General features: G+C 43.6%; 1 protein-coding gene across 1 annotated transcript in view; it reads left to right on the top strand.

Moving 5' to 3' along the window:
- The window catches only part of DISC1 (DISC1 scaffold protein), a 329,162-nt gene that overhangs the window by 136,592 nt on the left and 172,346 nt on the right, over positions 1–20,224 (top strand). The window contains exons 7-9 of the mRNA XM_049645005.1: positions 947–1,001; positions 5,701–5,803; positions 18,848–19,036. Of these exons, the coding sequence (XP_049500962.1) occupies positions 947–1,001; positions 5,701–5,803; positions 18,848–19,036 (347 nt within the window). The remainder of the gene's footprint in view (positions 1–946; positions 1,002–5,700; positions 5,804–18,847; positions 19,037–20,224) is intronic.

Here is a 20,224-nt window from a genome sequence, read left to right as displayed (position 1 = left end):
GACTCTGAGCTGTCAGCACAGAGCCGGATGTAGGGTTTGAATTCAGAATGGCAAGATCATGATCTGACCTGAAGTCGGATGCTTAACCGACTGAGCCACCCAGGCGCCCCCTAACACTGGATTTCTATTTTCAATAGTAATTTTTCATCTTGTTTTATATTGGAGTTGATTGTCTGGGTGTACTTCCTCTCTTTTGGTAACGACATTGGAAATAAGGTCTGATATTTAGTTTCATTCATTCCTTCGTTCATTTATTCATTCTGCAGGTCTCAAATGAATGCCTGCTTATAAGCTGCAGGAATTGTTTTAAGCACTGAGGATACGGGTGTGAACCCAACTGACAGTTGCTGCGGTGGTGGAATTTATATTCCCGTGGGGGTAGAGAGAAATTACCTGAATAACAGAAGTGTCAAGGTGGATAGTGCTTAGGAGAAAAAAGAAGAAGGGATAAGCCTAAAGAGAGTGAGGATAATCTATGTCAGATGTCCTTTAAATACACGTATCTCCTATATGTTCCACCTCACTGCTAAACACAGTGCTCTGTGCATAGTTGTTGGATTGCACAGTGTAGCTGAATAGATCATATTTGATTACTGCCTGTGAAATGCTACCCTGTGTAGACCATCCTGTGTACATTTTCATTCTTTCCTGCTAGGAGGAGCACATCTGGGTTGTTCCTTCACCCTATCTATGCAGTATGGAGATGTGCACTATGGAAATAACAGATTTTAGTACTAGCCAAAGTAGAGCGTAATTAGGGAGGAGAAATCTGCTTCCTAGCAACATGTTAATTCCACAGTCAAATGGAACCAATCTGGCATCATGTTTCCCACTGTTGTTGAGTCTTTGGGCTGATGGAAGGCTCACTGTTTCACCGTGTTCCTATATTTGGTGGTATTGAACTATGATCCCAAGAAGACCAATGTCTTCTTTCTAATTCTTCCAGCCTCCGGGAACAGATAAAAACCCTCAACTTGTCACTGAAGGAACTCACCGCTAAGGTAAGTACCTTTCTGTGCCCACTTTCTAAAGAAGTCTCTGAAGTTATCTTTCAACTTATGTGATATCTAGCTCACATGAAGTTCTGTGTCTAGCTGATGGCTCCACAAGAAGTGTAGACTTTACAAAGCCATCCTACAGGCCAGGTGATGAGGCCAAACAGCCGGGAGCGAGGGCTGCTCCGTGGTGGGGGTCCTGGCTTGTGGTCCCCCAGCGATTGATTGGTTTGGCCTTTGCTTCACCAGGAACTGTCAGTGTTAGGGGACAGAAATGAGTGCTTCTGGGTACCCTCAAATGCTTTTGCATGAAGAGGCTTTGGGGATGGGAGTAATCCAAGAAATCAATTGCTTTTCTTCCAGGAGGACAGGGTTCAGGGATCTGCACAAACAAGTTTGGAAAAGGCGTAGTAGGTGTTTATGTTCTAAATTTTTAAGTTGAGTTCAGAGTCATTTTGCCCATTTTCACTGCCACGTATACTTCATATCAGGCCTTCAGTTGGTGTGGAGAGAGCATACTCCTGCATTATTCCCTGGGAGCACACAGTCAATTAAATAGTCAATGTCGTGGTTAGTTAGGGTAACCACAGTTTACAAAACAGAATCCTTCCCTGCAGAGATAGTTATATGTGACCGAGAAGGATCAATTACTCTGTGAACTACTACACGTGTGGCACAGAACTGGGTAGGAATTGTTAATTATTTGTGTTAAGTCTGGGAGCCAGGGGTGGTTATGAGATGACCAGGATGTAAAAAGAATGCGTTTCAGAGCAAAGAGCAAAGCAGATGAGAATCCACTGTCCTGGAAGAAATGGTTTTTTTTTCATTTTCAGTGCTCAGGGGAGGTCAGGAAGACCTGCCAAGGGGCTCACAGATCACCACAGCTGAGCTGAGACTGGGGCTGTGTTGTCGGCAGAAGTGTCCACAATTATTCTGGCTCTCTTTTTTTCAGTTTTTGTGTCTGTTTCCAGAAACAAACAAACAAACCAACCAACCGACCAACCAAACAAACAAACAAACAAAAATACAACAAAAAAAATCCAAAACTAAAGCCAAACCAAAAACCATGAAATGGTTTTGCTACAAAATCACACAGCAGTGGTTTGATGGGTGGTTATGTCCTGCCAGAAGGTTTGCCTGGAGAAGAGCAAGATGAAATTTGAGGCACTGCTTTATTGGGAGCCACGCCAGGAGCTGAATCCCCCTGGTAGGACTCTGGTAAAGGGCTTTTATCATGTGTTCTCATACTGTATGTGCTGAGAGACCTTCTTTCCTGCTCAAGGGAGACTGGCTCGGTTTACCCACGTTGTCACGTGAAGCAGCAGGGAAAGTGCTAGAGGGCGTACCTTGTATGTTTCGGTGATGTTGCCGACTAGTGTTCATGTTCTATGGATGTTTGCCAGGTGACCTCCAGGGGGAGCCACTGGGGAGGTGAAGAGAGGCTCCAGCTTCCTGCACGGGGCAGGGGGTAGGAGGATTCCTTCTCCTGGATTTTCTGATGTAAATATGTGCCATTTATCAGGTGCATCCTAATTTCTTTTAATTAATTAATTAATTAGAGAGCAAGAGAGCAAGCACTAGTGGGGGGAAGGGGCAGAGGGGCAGAGAGAGAGAAAGAAAGAGAGAGAGAGGATCTTCAGCAGGCTCCACACTCAGTGCGGAGCTCAGTTCAGGACTCGATCCCATGATGCTGGGATCTTGACCTGAGCCGAAATCAAGAGTTAGACGCTCAACCGACTGAGCCACCTAGGCGCCCCAGGTGCATCCTAATTTTTGCCCAGAATTAAAAGGTGGAATCACTCCAGTGTTTGGGCTTATTGAGTATTGGAACATGCTGTGTGTAATCTGAACGAGTCCCTGCCCCAGCAGTGAGCATGCAGGTGTGCCAATGACAAAATACACATGGTGTTTATGTATGAGTGTGTTTTACGGGACATTTTATACTGTGCACACACATATTGACATATGCACATGATAGTAGGATTTGTTGATAATCTCCAGCTACTGTGAAAGCTCTTGGATTTGCCCAAATGCTGAAAGTGATTGGCTTTGTTTGCATACTTGCTCTCACGCACTGACAAAAAAACTTATAATTCCCTTGCTTTTCCATAAGATTAAGGAATTCATATCTAAGATTTTAAAGTGTAAATCTGAAAGCTCTATTTGGTAATGAGTTCCTCAGGGTCCAATTTTATCTGGAAATTAAAAGGAGATGCAGATTTTCCGGGGCGTGTATGTGTGTATAGGTGGGTGTGTACGTGCACACAGCCATGATTGTGTGTGTGTGTGGGGCATAGATGAGTCCACACGGAATTGAAACAAAACTGCTCAGTCACAAAAAAACAACTTTGCACTCTGGACTCGACTGACTCAAGACCTTGAGGTAAAAATTGCAGCTTGGCCCAGTTTTCTTCCTTCAGTATGTTAGACACATAGACCTGATATTGTTTTGATTCCTCCCCCAAAGAGAGATGGGGCCTTCCTTCATTCATTACATTCCTTTGACTCTAACGGTTACCCACACCAGGTAATTAAAGGATAAATGAGATGGAAGAAATAGTTGGAAATAAATGGAATAGCTGGAGATTGGTAGATATTCGATTACATCCAGCAGTGCCTGAAAGAAGGTACATTGCAATTTAATAAGATTTAGAGAAGCTGTTTCATATTAATAGTGACAGCTTGAAGAATAGGTTTGCTCAACAAAGGAGAAACTGGCCCAATTATGATTAGCAGAAACTGCTACCAAAATCAGAAAGACTGGACGGACTTTGGATGAGACATAAGAATTACGGCACGTGTTACGGACTTAGCAGCAGTGTTCTCGGACCTCCGATGACATTCTTAGATGGATGGAAAGGGATGAGCCATCGTCGGGCACTGGGCCAACCTGAGACCGGGTGCTGGGAGGAGGAATCCAGAGCATCTTCTTTTTAAGAACCAGTTCTGACTTCCTGACAAATGTCAGGACCACCGTGAGGGTCTAGGAATTAATCACTTGGGACATGGGGACGCTCATCCCCGCTGATTCCAGCTTTGGTGTGGAGGCCACCACGCTGTCGCCTTCATCAGAGAATGAGTTTTATAAAGAGATCTGGGAAATTACAGCTGCTTATGGAAAAGAACATATTTAAGGCCATGAAAGAAATAGTATAATGTTTTAGGCAGGATGGGTGAGGTCTGCTTTGATTCCAAAAATAATTTCAATTTAAGTCTAAGATAAGCACAACAATTAAAGTCGATGGTATCTAGCAAGATCTAGATTCTTCTGGGGAAATTAAATTTTGTATTTTCTCTGGGCTCTGTGAACCCAAGTGGGTTAATTTTAGTCTTTGAATGGAATCAGATTTTTAGCAAGAAGAGGGGGACGTTTCTAGGTAACATCCTTTGTGGAACACCCAAATTGTCTCTGTACACATGTTCATTGTTATTCAACTGAGCTGTGTGCTTTTGTTGAACTGGATGTTTTTCTAGGTAGCTCACTTATCTGAGTGTAGATATCAATTGAATATGGAGTTTTTGCTTTTTATTTTTTTAATGTTTATTTATTTTGAGAGAGAGGGAGAGACAGAGTGTGAGCAGGGGAGGGGCAGAGAGAGAGGGAGACACAGAATCTGAAGAAGTCTCCAGGCTCTGAGCTATCAGCACAGACACGGGGCTCGAACTCATGAACCATGAGATCACGACCTGAGCCGAAGTCAGATGCTTAACCGACTCAGCCACCCCGGCGTCCTGGGGTTTCGCTTTAAATAAAAGAAAAGAAATGTGATGTTTCAGTTTCAAAGAAAGTAAAAGATAACCTAAGACATTTGGAAAAGGAATGTGAGATTTAACATTTTTGCTGTTTTTGAAAGAGCAAAGAAAGAACATAGGAAGTGTTTGGAGCATCCTGGAAAAATACATAATAAAACTTATAGAGCTCATTGAGGTCTCCTTGTCTATTTTTCAAATATGACTTGCCAGCAACTATCTGCCCTTCAAGTTTCATTAGACAACATCTACTAGTAATTAGCCTGCCGCTCTGCCCTTGATCTCAATTGCTGTGCACCTTTACTTACTGTTTACTGTGTACCAGACACAGAGCAAAGTCCCTGCTCACAGAGAGCTTGCATCCTAGGGGACAGAGATTCTAGAAAAACTGAGGCACAGAAACAAATAGTGTCAGCTGGAGAAGTCACTATGGAAAACCATCATGCAGGGTGAAGACGGGAGGCTTGAGGGGGTTGCCATCGTACATGGCTCATCAGCCGGGCCTTTCTTCCCAGCCAGTGTGTGAGCAGAGGCCGGAAGGGTGTGAGTGGGCTAAGTCACTTGGGTCAAGAGTATTTCAGGCGGGAGTAACCCTGAGGAGGGAGTGGGCAGAGTGGTGAGGTTATTGTGGTTTGTGGTTGCGCTTTGGTGTGTTAACTCTTGTCATTTTTGCGTTTAGATGTGGTGAAGGTATGGGACCTAATGCTTGAAGTGTGGCCCTGATGCCCACTTCATTTAGTCCTCCCCTCTCCCTTCCTTCCATCTTCCCTCCTCCCTTCTTTCCTCTTTTACTTCTTTCTGTTTACGTTGCTTGCTTTTAAAGAACTCTCCTTCAGTCACTCTATACCACCCCTCTTAATTACTTGCAGACGCAGAAGCCTCTGGCCGGCTGCTCCATTGCTTTCTGAGTTTTACCTGAGTAAACGATGGTTCATGGCCATTTCTCTCCTTCTAGGTGTGTATGAGCGAGAGAATCTGCAGCACTCTCAGGAAGAGAGTAAATGATATTGAAATCCAACTGCCGGCGCTGCTTGAAGCCAAAATGCTAGCCGTATCAGGTAACTGAACTCGGTGCAGACACTGAAGCAGCTGGACGGAGTAGTGACGGCTGCCACCCGGGCTCTGTCCTCGAGTAACCTCCTCCCCATAACCCATATCAGACTTGGATGTTTCAGAGCTTTTGTGGGAAGTTTCACTAAAACTCATGGAGTAAATGGGCACCACGCCCATCTTGTAAAGGGATGGATAAGACTCTTAAAACTGCATATACACAGGGGCACCGGGGTGGCTCAGTCGGTTAAGCATCCGACCTTGATTTCGGCTCAGGTCATGATCTCACGGGTTCATGAGTTCGAGCCCCACACGGGGCTCTGTGCTGACAGTGTGGACAGAACCTGCTTGGGATTCTCTCTCTCCCCCCTCTCTCTGCCCCTCCCCCACTCATGCTGTCTCTTTTTCTCTCAAAATAAATAAACTTAAAAAAATAAAACTACATAGGCACATATAATAAAAGATAAGTTATCAGTGTAGGTACCATGTTTTGGACTCCCCAGTTTCTGTTTCTTTATGAGTTGAGAGACTAGAGTTAATCCTCATGCCATATAATTCTAGCAGATGTTTGTACAGCATTATGTAGCTGCAGAGGCTCCATGAAGCTTGTTGGATGTGGTCAGCCCCTTCCTATAGGAAGAGAAAACGATGACATGAGACAAGGTGATGTAATCATTCAACATACTAGTCAGAGATATTAGATTTCTGGAGGATTCTCAGTGGATCATAATCCCTCCTTAATCTGGTGGTTATTAGGAATATATTTTCCCATTAATTAGTAGGTCAAAAACACAAGTCTCTGAAAATAGTATCTTACCCTGTCATTTGAAGAATGCTTTTAAATGTTCCTCTATATATTTTTTAAGTTTATTTATTTATTTTGACAGAGACAGAGATAGCATGAGTGGGGGAGGGACAGAGAGAGAGGGAGACAGGGAATCCCACTCAGGCTCCATGCTGTCAGCTCAGAGCCTGACTTGGGGCTCACACTCATGAAACCGTGAGATCATGACCTGAGCTGAAACCAAGAGTCAGACCCGTAACTGACTGAGCCACCCAGGTACCCCTCCTGTGTGCTGTTATTTTATTCTATGTTCACAACAGCTGTATGAGGTAGGTGGGAGAGATACTGAGGTCCCAGTGAACAGATCAGGAGGTTGAGGGTATATCTGTTGGTTAAGTTCACTCAGTCAGCTCAGTGGTGGCAGAGCAGGGACTCAAGTCCAGGTGTGACAAATGGAGGTTTGTTTTTTTTTTTTTTATTAATTTTTTTATGTTTACTTACTTTTGAGAGAGAGAGACAGAGACAGAGCATGAGCAGGGGAGGGGTAGAGAGAGAGGGAGACAGAATCTGAAGCAGGCTCCAGGCTCTGAGCTGTCAGCGCAGAGCCTGACGCGGGGCTTGAACTCATGAAACGCAAGATCACGACCTGAGCCGAAGTCAGATGCTTAACTGACAGAGCCACCCAGGTGCCCCGACAAATGGAGTTTTAATCTAGTTATGTAATGGCATCCTTCAAGTATTCTCTGAGTTTTATAGGTTGAGTGAGCCTCCAGCTCAGCAGATTCAGAAGAATCATAAAAATTTAACGAAAAGGTATAATAATTACATGTATGGGTTTTAAATGGCATTTTAAGAAGGAATACAATAATTGGCATCTTCTGGTATTCAGATCATTAAACAACTAATGTTGGCAGTTAACGAGCAATTTGGTTCCTGATGCAGTCAGGCGTATTATTTACAACCAGCGCAACATCGAAATGTGAATGTGGGGCTTGGCTCTTAACAGCTTCACATGCCATTTACTTGGAATTATGGCCCCATTTGCTAAGAGAAAAAAAAGAAGATTGAACACAATCTTGCTTCTGAGTTAGTGTTTTTGCCTTTCTTAATCCATATATCTTCCTGAGGAATACAGGTGGATGTGTCTCTATTAAGCCCAAGGGAGGAGATGTATCATTCAGGCGGCAGAGATATCCCTCTTTCAAATGTGAGTAATCTCTTTTTAGAAAATTCTTGAGATGGTATATTGCATATGGGGCCTGGGTTTTGTGCTTAGTTCTTTGATCAGCTGAGAAAATCGGTGAGGCCTGATCGGAGACTTAGCTGGGATGGGAGCTTACCTTCTTACCTCTCTGTTTCCGGATGACAGTGCAGGCCCTTGGCTAACAGACTTTCCAGCCAATGGGGTCTCCTCACCGGCCGTGCCAGGGCCAGGGTGGTCCTCATTCTTTTGTGTCTTCTGCACACAATGTGGTTTCTGTTTCCTTTCGAGCTATACTCCACAGCGGGGGTGGGGGTGGGGGAACCTGAGCAGGGAAAAGGCACTTCCCTCAGGATCCTGACAGGACACTTCCAGTCCATTCAGAATGGCAAATCCTCACTCCTTTAGACAAAAGCCATGACGTACCTCTCCAAGAGAAGCCTTCCTCCATTTTGGGCCATCTGTGAGAACGCTGAGGGGCAAAGCCCTTGGGATTCTTGGACGCACTCTTGAATGAAGAGGGTCTTGGGAGTGTGTTTAAGATTACCAGGGGGCCTTGTGTCTGTCTGAAAGTTTCTATGATTCACCATGTTAGATCTCCCACCCTTGATTTGATCTATAGACTGAGACCTTCTCTTCCTTCGAGAATCATTTGCTATCTCCAGAGACTAGGAATAAGAAAGTAGTTTTATTTTCAGATTCAGCAAATCCTAGCACCTTCATATTGAACGATGTATTCTTTAACTCGCTTCTCTTTTCTTGCACTGTATCCTAGGCAGTGACAGGAAGCCAGTGGGCACGTCTGCATTCTGCCTGGAGTCTCCTTGGCCATATGACTAAATTTATTAGGAAGCTTTTCTTTATATTTATTTATTTATTTATTTATTTATTTTAATTTTTTTAAAACGTTTATTCATTTTTGAGAGACAGAGAAAGACAGAGCATGAGCGGGGAAGGGGCAGAGAGAGGGAGACACAGAATCCAAAGCAGGCTCCAGACCCTGAGCTGTCAGCACAGAGCCTGACACAGGGCTCAATCCCACGAACTGTGAGATCATGACCTGAGCCAAAGTCGGATGCTTAACCGATTGAGCCACCCAGGCGCCCCATTATTTATTTATTTTTATTTAGACAGAGTGTGTGTGTGCAAGAGGGGGGCGAGGGGCAGGGAGAAAAGGAGAGAGAGAATCCCAAGCAGGCTCTGTGCTGTCAATGCAAGCCTGCCTTGGGGCTTGATCTCACAAACCATGAGATCATGACCTGAGTCGAAATCAAGAGTCAGACGCCTAACCCACTGAGGCTCCCAGGCACCCCAGGAAGTTTTTCTATACTCCTTCAGTTGGTAATGTTACCAAACTTTCCGTCACTACGTGGCAAGGATCCCCTTTCTTCCAGCTTCCAATTATATTTTTCTTGCTTCCGTTTTAGCCTGCACCGAGGCCTGTCGAGGCTTCTGCCTGCCACCTGGTGCAAGCATCAGGGCCTCAGATTTTAGGGTCTGTTCCAGCAGCGTTCAGATACCAAACTCTGTTCTCTGTTCTCAATTATCGATTGTTGTGTAATAAATCAACCTCAGGATTTAGTGACTTAAAGCATCACTGACCTTTCATTTTGCCCAGGAATCTGCAATTTGGGTAGGCCTTGGCAAGGACAGCTAGAGTGACTCAACTGGGGCTGGAGAATCCACTTTCAGACAAGGGAGCCAAAACAGATGAACATATGGGAAGGAAAAAAAAGAGAGGGAAACAAACCACAAGAGACTGTTAGTGATAGAGAACAAACTGGGGATTGACAAAGGGAGGTGGGTGGGGGACGGGTACTAAGGAAGGCACTTGTGATGAGCACTGGGTGTTGTATGTAGTGATGAACCACTTGAAACCAGTGTTGAACTGTAAACTAACTGGAATTTGAAAAATTTTTTAAATGTTTATTTATTTTTGAAAGAGAGACAGAATGTAAGTGGGGAGAGGCAGAGAGAGAGAGAGAGAGAGAGAGAGAGAGAATGAATATGAAGCAGGCTCCAGGCTTCGAGCTGTCAGCACAGAGCCCGATGTGGGGTTCGAACCCATGAGCTGTGAGATCATGACCTGAGCCAAAGTCAGATGCTTAACTGACTGAGCCACCCAGGTGCCCCTTAACGAACTAGAATTTAAATAAAAATTTGAACTAAAAAAAGGGGTGGGGGGGGGAGTAGCCCAGCCTGGACAAGGGCTTCTTAACCTCTTTGTGACCCTCACTGAAAACTCTGTCCTCTGCCCCACAGATTGATTGCTTTGGCCCCTTGCTAGGCTGCTGCTGCTTGGGAGGCAAGGTGAGGGGATGGCCCTCACCTTGTGTGGTGGGTATGGCTGATCTGGGCTCTGTGGTTAAGATGTCAACATCAGAAGTTCGGGCCTATCTCCTTTAACACCACGCTGGACCCCTGCCCGGCTGCTGGCTTCTAGGGATGAGCCCTGTGCCTTAACTCAGTCCAGTCCCACCCTCTGCACGCATGCCTCCCTTCTTGTAGCTGCGGCCTCCTCAATGCTCCTTCAATTCCCAGGACTTTTCAGGCCCAGACACAGAAGGTATTTAAGTAGTGTGGTACTCATGTGTAAGTCTCAGCAGCAAGCATCCTTCCTGCATGTTGGCCTCTGGGTCTGCACCACTGCTGGGACCCAGTCCTTGGATGGGTCCCCAGGTCCTGTAACTGGGCTCTGTCTCTATCTGTGCTCTGTAACCTGATTAGCATCCCAGTCTTCCTCTGGCACGGGGCCTGCCATGCTGTGACCATTTCCCCTCCGCTAGGATCAAAGCCTGGCTCTCTGATGCCCCCCTTCTGATACTGCTCTGATGTTGACATTTTGTGCGAGTTTCTGGCTCCAGCCTTTCTCTCCTTGCATCATCCACTGTTATTGATGGCGTCCATCTGTTGAGTCACTCTCCTCTGTTTTTCTTGGGCTTTGCCTCATGCCTGGCCCTTGGGAGACAGTCGGTGAGACTAATTATGTTAAGAAAAAATGGACCTCATTTGTTGATTGCTGATCCTCAGAATCTGTCATTTTCACACCTCCCTTGGGTCTTCCCTCAGTTTTCTTTCCCACCTGCCTCCCGTTATTTGTTTCCAAGGAACAAATAGTTCAGATAATCATTTATTCTTAAGTAGCATGTCAAGATGTCTATGGTACTCCAAGCCAGTTTTTTTAGACGATGGTTCTATCCAATTCAACTTTTCCTTTACAGAGAATAAAAATTAGCTGCACTAATGGTGTCTAAATGGAAGGCTATCTAGATATCAACTAGATTTTCCAGATAAGCGTAAAATATTTCGCTGTCTCTAAAAAAATTAGATCAGTGACTGGAGGAGATGATAGGCCCAGCAGAGATTTTTCAAAGATGGTATCTATCCAGTGTGGAAATAAACAAGACTCACCGAATGAGAAGTGAAAGCTCTTTCAGCGGTTACTACAACAAGGGAGTCGGCCACCATCACCTGTGTTTTGGTAGAGACTCAAAGGCAGGCGGAGGAGTGGGAAAGCTTTGTAGTGGGGAAAAGGGAAGGCTTCAGGTGTGCTCTGACTGGAGGCTGGGGATACTGGAGGCAGGCTACTTACAGCAGCCTGTGTGATTGATTAGGGGGGCATGTTTGGCTCTCTCTGGCTAGTCCTAAGTTGGAGGCAGGGACAAAAATTAGGAAAGCTGTCAGTTATTAATACAATCCTGCCATCTTGGACCAATTGTTACAGAAGTGACTTTTTTGTTTCCTGGATTGTTACTAGAAACAGCAACCTGGCTTCCTACAAGCCTGCCTTATAGCAGCCTGGGTCCTGGACTGGTTGTTGTAGATATGGAGGTTCGTTTCCTGAACAGGTTCTGTAGGCTGTGGGTCAGAGTGCTCTTTCTAGAAATGATCTGGCCATTATCTGTTTGTATATTCAGCCTCTCACCAGGTACTATGCTTTCTCAAGCTGTTACAACCATGTGTACTTGAGCTTGGCATTCCCCAAAAGATATGGCGTTGTGCCAGAAAAAAGATGCAGGACTCTATTACTTTTGGAGTTTGATGATTTTCAGCACTGGCTTTCTTTCTTTCTTTTTTTCCAGTAAAGAAGGATAGGTGAAATTTGAGTACATAAACATGAATAATTTTAGGAGGATCGTTACAGATGGAAATGTCTGTGGGCCTATGCAAGTGCTGTGTGTGTGTGTGTGTGTGTGTGTGTGTGTGTGTGGCTTCCCCCTAAAGTCACGTGAGGCCTAGAGACTTGGTGACACAGCCTACAGGATTCATTCTCCAGCTGCCTTTGTACTCCCTCCCTTTATGGATGATTTGTGGCCACATTTTCACGTTTTGACCAAGTGACTTACTGAGCTGTATTAGCAACCAGTGTGACCTTGGAAGAACCCAGTTCAAATTCAGTAACCTCCTGTGGAGTCTTAGAACTCCAAAACTTTGTGACCTTGGGAAGGTCACTCTCTGGGTCTTAGTTTCTTCAACTGGAAATCAGGGACAGTCATTATAAGGTCCCCATCCTGGCTTGTTGAGAAGGCTAAATGAGACTATTCCTATAACAAGATCCCTGTAATCTATAAAATCAGACTCTCACAAAATGACCTATAAAAAAAAAAACCCAGAGATACTGTGAAGTAGAAGAGGGAGATATTTAAGTTTAGGATACAGCATAAAATTAGAAGGAACAGAGTGGGTAAAATCAGTTTTGGCTTTGGCATTAACCTGGGTTTTGTTTTTTTTTTTAATTTTAAATATTTATTTATTTATGTTGAGAGAGAGAGAAGAGGGGCAGAGAGAGAGGGAGATAGAGAATCCCAAGCAGGCTCTGCTCTGTCAGTGCAGAGCCCGATGAGGGGCTTGATCTCACGAAACTGAAATCATGACCTGAGCCAAAATCAAGAGTCAGACTCTTAACTGACTGAGCCACCCAGGTGCCCCTCACCTGGAGGTTTTTAATTATGGCATTTGTAGAAGAAAAGACTTTGACAGGTTCTCTAAAAAATCTCTGTGAAGGCCCAAGTACTGTTCTCTTGCTGAAGAGCAGCCTGGTGTATGTGTGGGATGATGGCAAAGGCAGGACATGCACAAATCCTCCTGTGGCATTTAGGAAAGGGCCCATTAGAGTCACAGAGATTGGGGTCATGGGGTCACTGATGGGACTCCCTTCAGGGATCAGCGTTTACTTTTCTGTATTTTCATCACAGAGCTCTTGGCCAGTTTCAGTAATGAAGGAGGGCTAAATCAAGCAGGATTTACCTCATGGGCTTGGATCTGAGACCAAAATGCTTATAAAATATTCACCGGGGGCAGTGTAGCATTTTCTCATGGCTTCGGTTGCGATATTAACTGTCTCTCTGGGAATTCACACTCTTTCTGCATATATAAAATTTACATGTCTGTCACTATGCATTTTCCCTCAGGATCAAGGAAGGGACCCAGGTTTTAATTAATGATCTCTTTCATGTTTTATTAAGGCGCTCGGTCTCTAGAGCTTTCTGTGAGTTGCAGGGGTATCTGAGGATGTATTTCCTATAAATCCAGCAAAGCTTCTATGCAGGCACTTGCCCTGTGTAGTCTTTTCTGGTTTGTTTTTAGACGTCTTTTCTCCCTGAACTGTTTGTAAGAGGAGATTACACACTGGGGTATATTTTGCCTGGTGTCTCTGGGGACACAGGTGGTGCCCACTTCACTTTTCATCACCTCTCTTGCTTGAAAATATGCCCCAGCAGAAAGGTTGGGGCTCCCTGAGCCCAGCCATGGAAGGGACATTTGAAAGCATCACCCTGTGCTCGTGGTTGCCCTGTCTAGAGGCAGTCACACCTCTGGGCTGGTCTTCCCAAAACCACCCATGGAACATGGCATGTCCCTTGAGGTTCTTTTTGTTTTTTTGTTTTTTTTTAAAGGATGCCTTTTTATTATGATAAGATAAATATACACATAAAATTTACCCTTTTAACCATTTTTAAGTTACAGTTTAGTGGCATTAGGTGCATTGACATCATTGTGCAAACATCACCACCATCCAGGGCCAGAACTTTTTTCATCTTCCCGAATGGATACTCCGTACTTACCAAACTCAGGGTTCTTTGTGGAAGTCCACGGGGGCTCCATCCCACAGCGGCCCTGACTTGGTCACTGTTTGGGAAAGAAATCACGGGTCCAGGAAATGGTTTAGTTGTGTTGCTATTTCCAGCTCAAAGCTCATGGAAGTCCAGTCTGCGCTCCTTATCCGGACTTTGTTTTTCCTGAACGGGTCAAGCCCATCAGCTTGGCATCTTGGACCCTCTACCATTTGAATCCAGCTTTTTTGTGGGTCTGGTCTCCATCTTGGCCACATGCCTCATACCACCCTCTGAAGGCAAGCCCTTTCCTCTCTAACCACGTTTCCGTTTTTTCTTTTGGAAACCTTAACATTCTTTCCTCATGAAACCTGCCTCTGTTTCACCTTCTGGAACAGCCTTTTTTCTCTGAACTCTCCTAGTGCATATTTGTCCACTTCCTAGAATACAGCTTCTCTTCTTTATTTACTGGTACTTCCCGGAGAGCGGGTGGTGCCTTGTTGTCTCCTGCATTTGCCCGCTATAGGGGCAGCCAATAAATAGCATCTCAAAAGATATTTATCCAGATATCTAGGTGTCCAGAATGCCTTTATTTATTTTTTTATGTTTATTTATTTTTGAGAGAGAGAGAGACAGAGACAGAGACAGAGCATGAGTGGGTGAGGGGCAGAGAGAGACACACACAGAATCAGAAGCAGGCTCCAGGCTTTGAGCTGTCAGCACAGAGCCTGACGTGGGGCTCGAACCCATGGACCGGAGATCATGACCTGAGCCAAAGTCGGACACTCAACCACCTGAGTCACCCAGGTGTCCCTCAGAATGCCTTTAAAGTGGGACAATATTTTGTCACATTTCTCCCATTTATATCGGGTTGAAATCTGCCTATTAATAATAAAGAAGTAAACAGCATAGTTTATAGTACCAAAGAAGGGTTCTGGAGCTATGTTTGAGTTGGAAACCTGCCCTCCATTTGATTGCTAGGTAACCTCAGCAAGATATTTTTTTTCGTTCGACTTCAGCTTTCCTGATTGTTAAGCAGAGACAACAACTTGTATTTCAGTGAACATAAAATGCACTGTTATTTTATACACTACTAAGAAAGAAAAATCGCTGTCAACTAAACAATGATATGCTTTCTATAGCTTCGAATTTTTATTTTATACATATTAAAATAGTTCTTCTCGATGTATTTAGGCTTTTGAAAAGTCACGTATCACTCTTCCAAGAGGAAAATTAATCACTTAAGGTGTTCCTAAAACGTCTTCATGTTCAGAGTCTGAGTGTTCTGAACCACATTTCAATTCCAAGTGGTCGGAGCTCAGGTTATTTCACACGTTCTCATCCTCTGCAGCAGTGAAACTATTGGTGATGGAAGTCTTTATCCTCTAAGAATAAACTACCGTTTCTATGGGGTTCTATAGGTTTCTGCCAAGCTGCAACACCATTCTTGAAGTTTTAAGTGTCGGTGCTTTCCTGATCTTACAGATCCATTACAATAAATGGCAACAGCCAGGTCCCAAATGATCCTTAAATGGTTTGTACTTTGAGACACCAGGGGATTGCAGATGGTCCTCTAGGCCACCAAGAAAGACAGTCACCCAGTAACAGCTTCATCCAGACTACCTCCTGCCTGATAGCAACTGTAAGAGGCATCACCACTTCAGAGATGTTAACATGTGAAAACCAAAGCGTGCATTTCAGAATAGATAACATAGGACCTAACTTCCTTCATAGGGATGTGGTAAGAGATTGAGGAGAAAAGGCTTGTAGCTTTTATTGTGGGAGCATCACGGAGCCCTCTGGTAGCAATAACTATTATTTACAGAGGGCTCGTTAATGGGATATGCTTCTTAATTGATAGTGTAAGTTTCATGTTAAAATTTTCCCTAATATATTTTTCCTTTTTTGTTGAGGTATGATTTATATTCAGTGAAATGCACAGATCTTCAGTGCCCCATTATAGGAATTTTGACACCTGTTATCTGCAGCCCTATGCAGATATTTTTATCACTCCAGAAAAGCCACCTTTGTGTTCCTTCCCCAGACAGCCTCTGTTCTGATACCTTTCACCATGGATCAGCTTTGCCTGTGCTAGAACTTAATGGAATCATGTGATATGCAGTCTTTTGCGCCTTTCTTTCTTTCTTTCTTTCTTTCTTTCTTTCTTTCTTTCTCTTTCTTCTTTTTTGAGAGATTCCTACATCACCGTGTGTATGAGGCCCTTGTGCCTTTTTGTGGTGGAGTTGTCTTCCGTTGTGTAGATGTGCCTCTGCGTCTGCTTTTCTCCCCTCAATGGGCATTTAGTTTGTTTCATTTGGGCTACCACAGGAGAAGCCACGATGAGCTTTTGAGTACAACTATTTTTGATTACACGTTTTCGTTTCTCCTGGGTAAATACCTGGAAGTAGAATGTTTGGGTCCAGGGGTAGGTGTGTTTTTAACTTTATGAGACATGGACAGAAGTCTCCACAAGGTGGTTGTGCCATTGACCCTCCCATTATGCACAGGAGTCCATAACCTTGGGCTTTGGTGTCATTCACTTGAGCCATTGGAATGGTTTTGCAGTGGCATGAATTTGTATTTTTCTGGTGACTAAGAGACACCGACATGTTGTCATAGGATCACCAGCCCTTTGCATATCTCACCCTGTAAAGTCAGTTGCCTGTTTTTCCATGGGGCCATTTGTGTTTTAATTACTGAGTTGTAGGATTCCACTCCTTCGTCAGATAGACGTATTGCAAATATATTCTCCCCGTCTGTGGCTTGCCTATTCATTTTCTTAATGGTATTTTTTATGAGTAAAGGTTTTATCATTGTGATGAAGTCCACATCTATTTTTTTTATAGGTAGTGTTTTCTGGGTCCTAACCAAAGTTTTGCTTATTCCAAGGTCAGAAAGGTATTCTGTATTTTCTTCTAGAAGCTTTATAGTTTTTGCTGCTACAGGTAGCTCTGTGATCTGTCTCTAATGAAATTTTGTGTATGATTTGAACTATGGATCAAGGTTCATATTTCTCCATCTCGCTAGCTAGTTGTTCTATTGCTATTTGTTGACAATACAGTTGACCCTTGAACGATGTGGAGGTTAGGGGTGCCGGCCCCCCACGCAGTCAGAGTATAACTTTTGACCCCCCAAAAATGTAACTGCTGGTAGCCTACTGTTGACCGGAAGCCTTACCAATAAACATAAACAGTTGATTAACACATATTTTTTATGCAATAGGTATTACATACTGTATTCTTATAATCAAGTAAACTAAAGAAAATGTTATGTAAAAAAATTTTTTGGGGGGCGCCTGGGTGGCTCGGTCGGTTAAGCATCCGACTTCGGCTCAGGTCACGATCTCGCGGTCCGTGAGTTCGAGCCCCGCGTCGGGCTCTGTGCTGACAGCTCAGAGCCTGGAGCCTGTTTCAGATTCTGTGTCTCCCTCTCTCTCTGCCCCTCCCCTGTTCATGCTCTGTCTCTCTCTGTCTCAAAAATAAATAAACGTTAAAAAAAAAAATTAAAAAAAAATTTTTTTAATGTTCATTTATTTTTGAGAGAGGGACAGAACATGAGCAGGGGAGGGGCAGAGAGAGAGAGGGAGACACAGAATCTGAAACAGTTTCCAGGCTCTGAGCTGTCAGCACAGAGCCTGATGCGGGGCTCAAACCCACAAGCTGCAAGATCATGACTTGAGCCACCCAGGTGCCCCGAGAAAAGAAAATGTTAAATGTTATTAAGAAAATCACAGGAAAGAGAAAATATATTTGCAGTACTCTACTGTATTTATAAAAAAAATCCATGTGTACATGGATCTACATGTTTTAAACCTGTGTTGTTCAGGGGTCCATTGTACTGTTTTTTCCTCATTGACTTACTCTGGCGCTTTGTTGAAAGTCAGTTGACTGTGTGAGGTCTACTTATGGACTATTCTATTCCATTGATCTGTTTGTCTATCTATTTATCTATATGCCAATGTCATACGGTCGTGAGCTGTAGCTTCAGCATTATTTTGAAATCAAGTAATATATCTCCTCTTCGTTCTACTTCAAGGATTTTTTTTGGCTGATCCGGGCCTTTGCATTTTCCTTTATGTTTTAGAATAAGCTTGTCACTTTCTACAAAAGACCATTATGAGATTTTGACTGGAATTGTATCGAATGAATAGATGAATTTAAGGAAAGTAGAAATGTTAAAAATACTCAATTTTCCAATATATGTATATATAGTTTCTATTTTTCTGATTCCTTTAAGTCTTCTTTAATTATTCTTTCAGGAGTTTTAAAAATGGTTTTCTGTGTGGAGGTCTTCCACATGTTTCTTTAAATTTATCCCTAAGTATTTTGAGTGTTAAAATCTTGTAAATGGCATTCTAAAAAAATTCATATACCACTTGCTGTTGATGTTTAGAAATGCAATTGCTTTTGTATATTGCCCTTGTATCCCGCAATCTTGCTAAATTCAGTGTGTGATATATTTTACTTAGTGCTTTACAGAATTTCATGTTTATTCTTGAAGCCACCTGTGATGCAGGTGTTAGTACAATCAGATTTTATAAGAAATTTGCCCTGAAATTGCACATGCCTCTTTCTTTGCTCAAGGTCATGCAGGTTGGGTGACAGGAGGAATAGGATTTGAATTGAGGTCTAGTCTGACTCCAATGGCTTGTCCCTTTCCATTTCTCTTTGACATTTGGATATTTGAATGGCGTGATAGCATGTGGCTTCCCTGGATTTCAGTCAGACACTTTTGTGTCATTGTGTTTCACAGGGACACGAATTGGTCAATGGAACGTTTACAGCAGACGAAACGAGAATAAGGCGATAAAGAGACTGGGGGTTTTCCTAGCAGAAGGAGGATAGTCAGTGTTTTCCCGGACTCCTCCACGGAAGACCATTCATGCAGTTGGATGTAGTTGCAAAGCTCAGCCCTCTTTCTCGGTACCGTTGGTGCGCATTAGCTGTTGCTGAATCTTCCACGTGTGGGGATGCTGTAAAACTTGTTTTCCCTCCTTCTCTCTTGCAATTTGCTGCAGGAAACCATTTCTGTACAGCCAAGGAGCTCACGGAGGAGATGAGATCACTAACATCCGAGAGGGAAGGGCTGGAGGGACTCCTCGACAAACTGCTGCTGCTGAGCTCCAGGAATGTCCAGAAGCTGGGAAGTGTGAAGGAAGACTACAGCAGACTGAGAAAGGAGCTGGACCAAGGGGAAACTGCCCACGGTAAGTAGTCACTGCCGCCTGGTGAAATATCTACGGTACCAATTGTATTGTGTGGTGGTAGTGTGACCGTCACCGTGAAGGGGGTCCTGGAGCACAGGACACTTTTCCTGGAGGATCTATTTGGCAGGAACCTTGGCGAATGGGATAGAATTACTTCTCAGCTTTTGTTTTGCTATTAGCAGGCGATGTCTTTTCTTTTTCTGTCTCACCCCCTCCCCCCCCCCCGAATTTGCTAATGGCCTTGTGATTATTTAGAGCAATGCCTCCCTTGGCACAGGTCTTGAGAATTTTCTCTGTTTGACAATTATGTTCCTTTTGTTCCTTGGCTCAGTCTTCTGGCTTGCACAATCAGAGACAAAAGCAGGCTGACTCAGAAAACCGAATAAAGACCATGAAGTGGCTCTTCTATGTGTGAGGTTTTCTGAGAGATTCTTTCCTCAGGAAGAATGATGTAGAAGAGGCCAGTGCTGCCCTAGCTGAAGTGTCTGCCTGTCAGGGGAGTTACTGTGTTCTTTGCTTGTGTTCTTTTCCTGTTCCGGTTGTTAAGAGCAACTGAGGTCACCTTGAGGTTGGTTCCCTGAGGGATGGTCTCAGAAGATGCTGGTTCAGTCCAAATTGATGAAGTGAAAACTTATTTCTTTAAAGACATGTAAAGAATTTACAGTGGTTCAGTTTCTAATCAGAAGAATGAAATCACGAAAAATAAATTCAGATTTAAAATATGTTAGACGCTAGAACCTGTTTTTTCACTGGCAAAATGAGGAGAATAATATCTAGTTCATAGGCTGATGAAGTCATGCAGATTAAATGAGGCAACTTCTAAAGATTTTGAGAGGGTGTGTGTGTGTGTGTGTGTGTGTGTGTGTGTATGTGTATGTGTGAGACTGCCCTTGCATTTCTTCTAGGGAGTAAAGGTTGCTGGAGGCCAGAGGTCATACATAGTATATCATGGTCCCTAAATAAATGTTGTTCACTAGAAAAATGAAAGACCTATCTACTAATAAATAGCTATATTTACAAAGTATGCTTATTTAAAAAGAAATAAGAAAAGAATGGGGATGTTAGGTAGCCACATTTGAAATATGGCTATTTGAAAATACTCCACAGATGGAAGTAAATGAAGACTTGTGCTTAAGACTGAATAAAGGGGCCTCCTGAGTGGCTCAGTCAGTAGTTAAGCTTCCAACT

The sequence above is a fragment of the Panthera uncia genome, chromosome D2 (genome assembly GCF_023721935.1).
Source record: "Panthera uncia isolate 11264 chromosome D2, Puncia_PCG_1.0, whole genome shotgun sequence".
NCBI classification, from domain to species: domain Eukaryota; kingdom Metazoa; phylum Chordata; class Mammalia; order Carnivora; family Felidae; genus Panthera; species Panthera uncia.
This window is presented reverse-complemented; position numbering and strand designations above follow the sequence as displayed.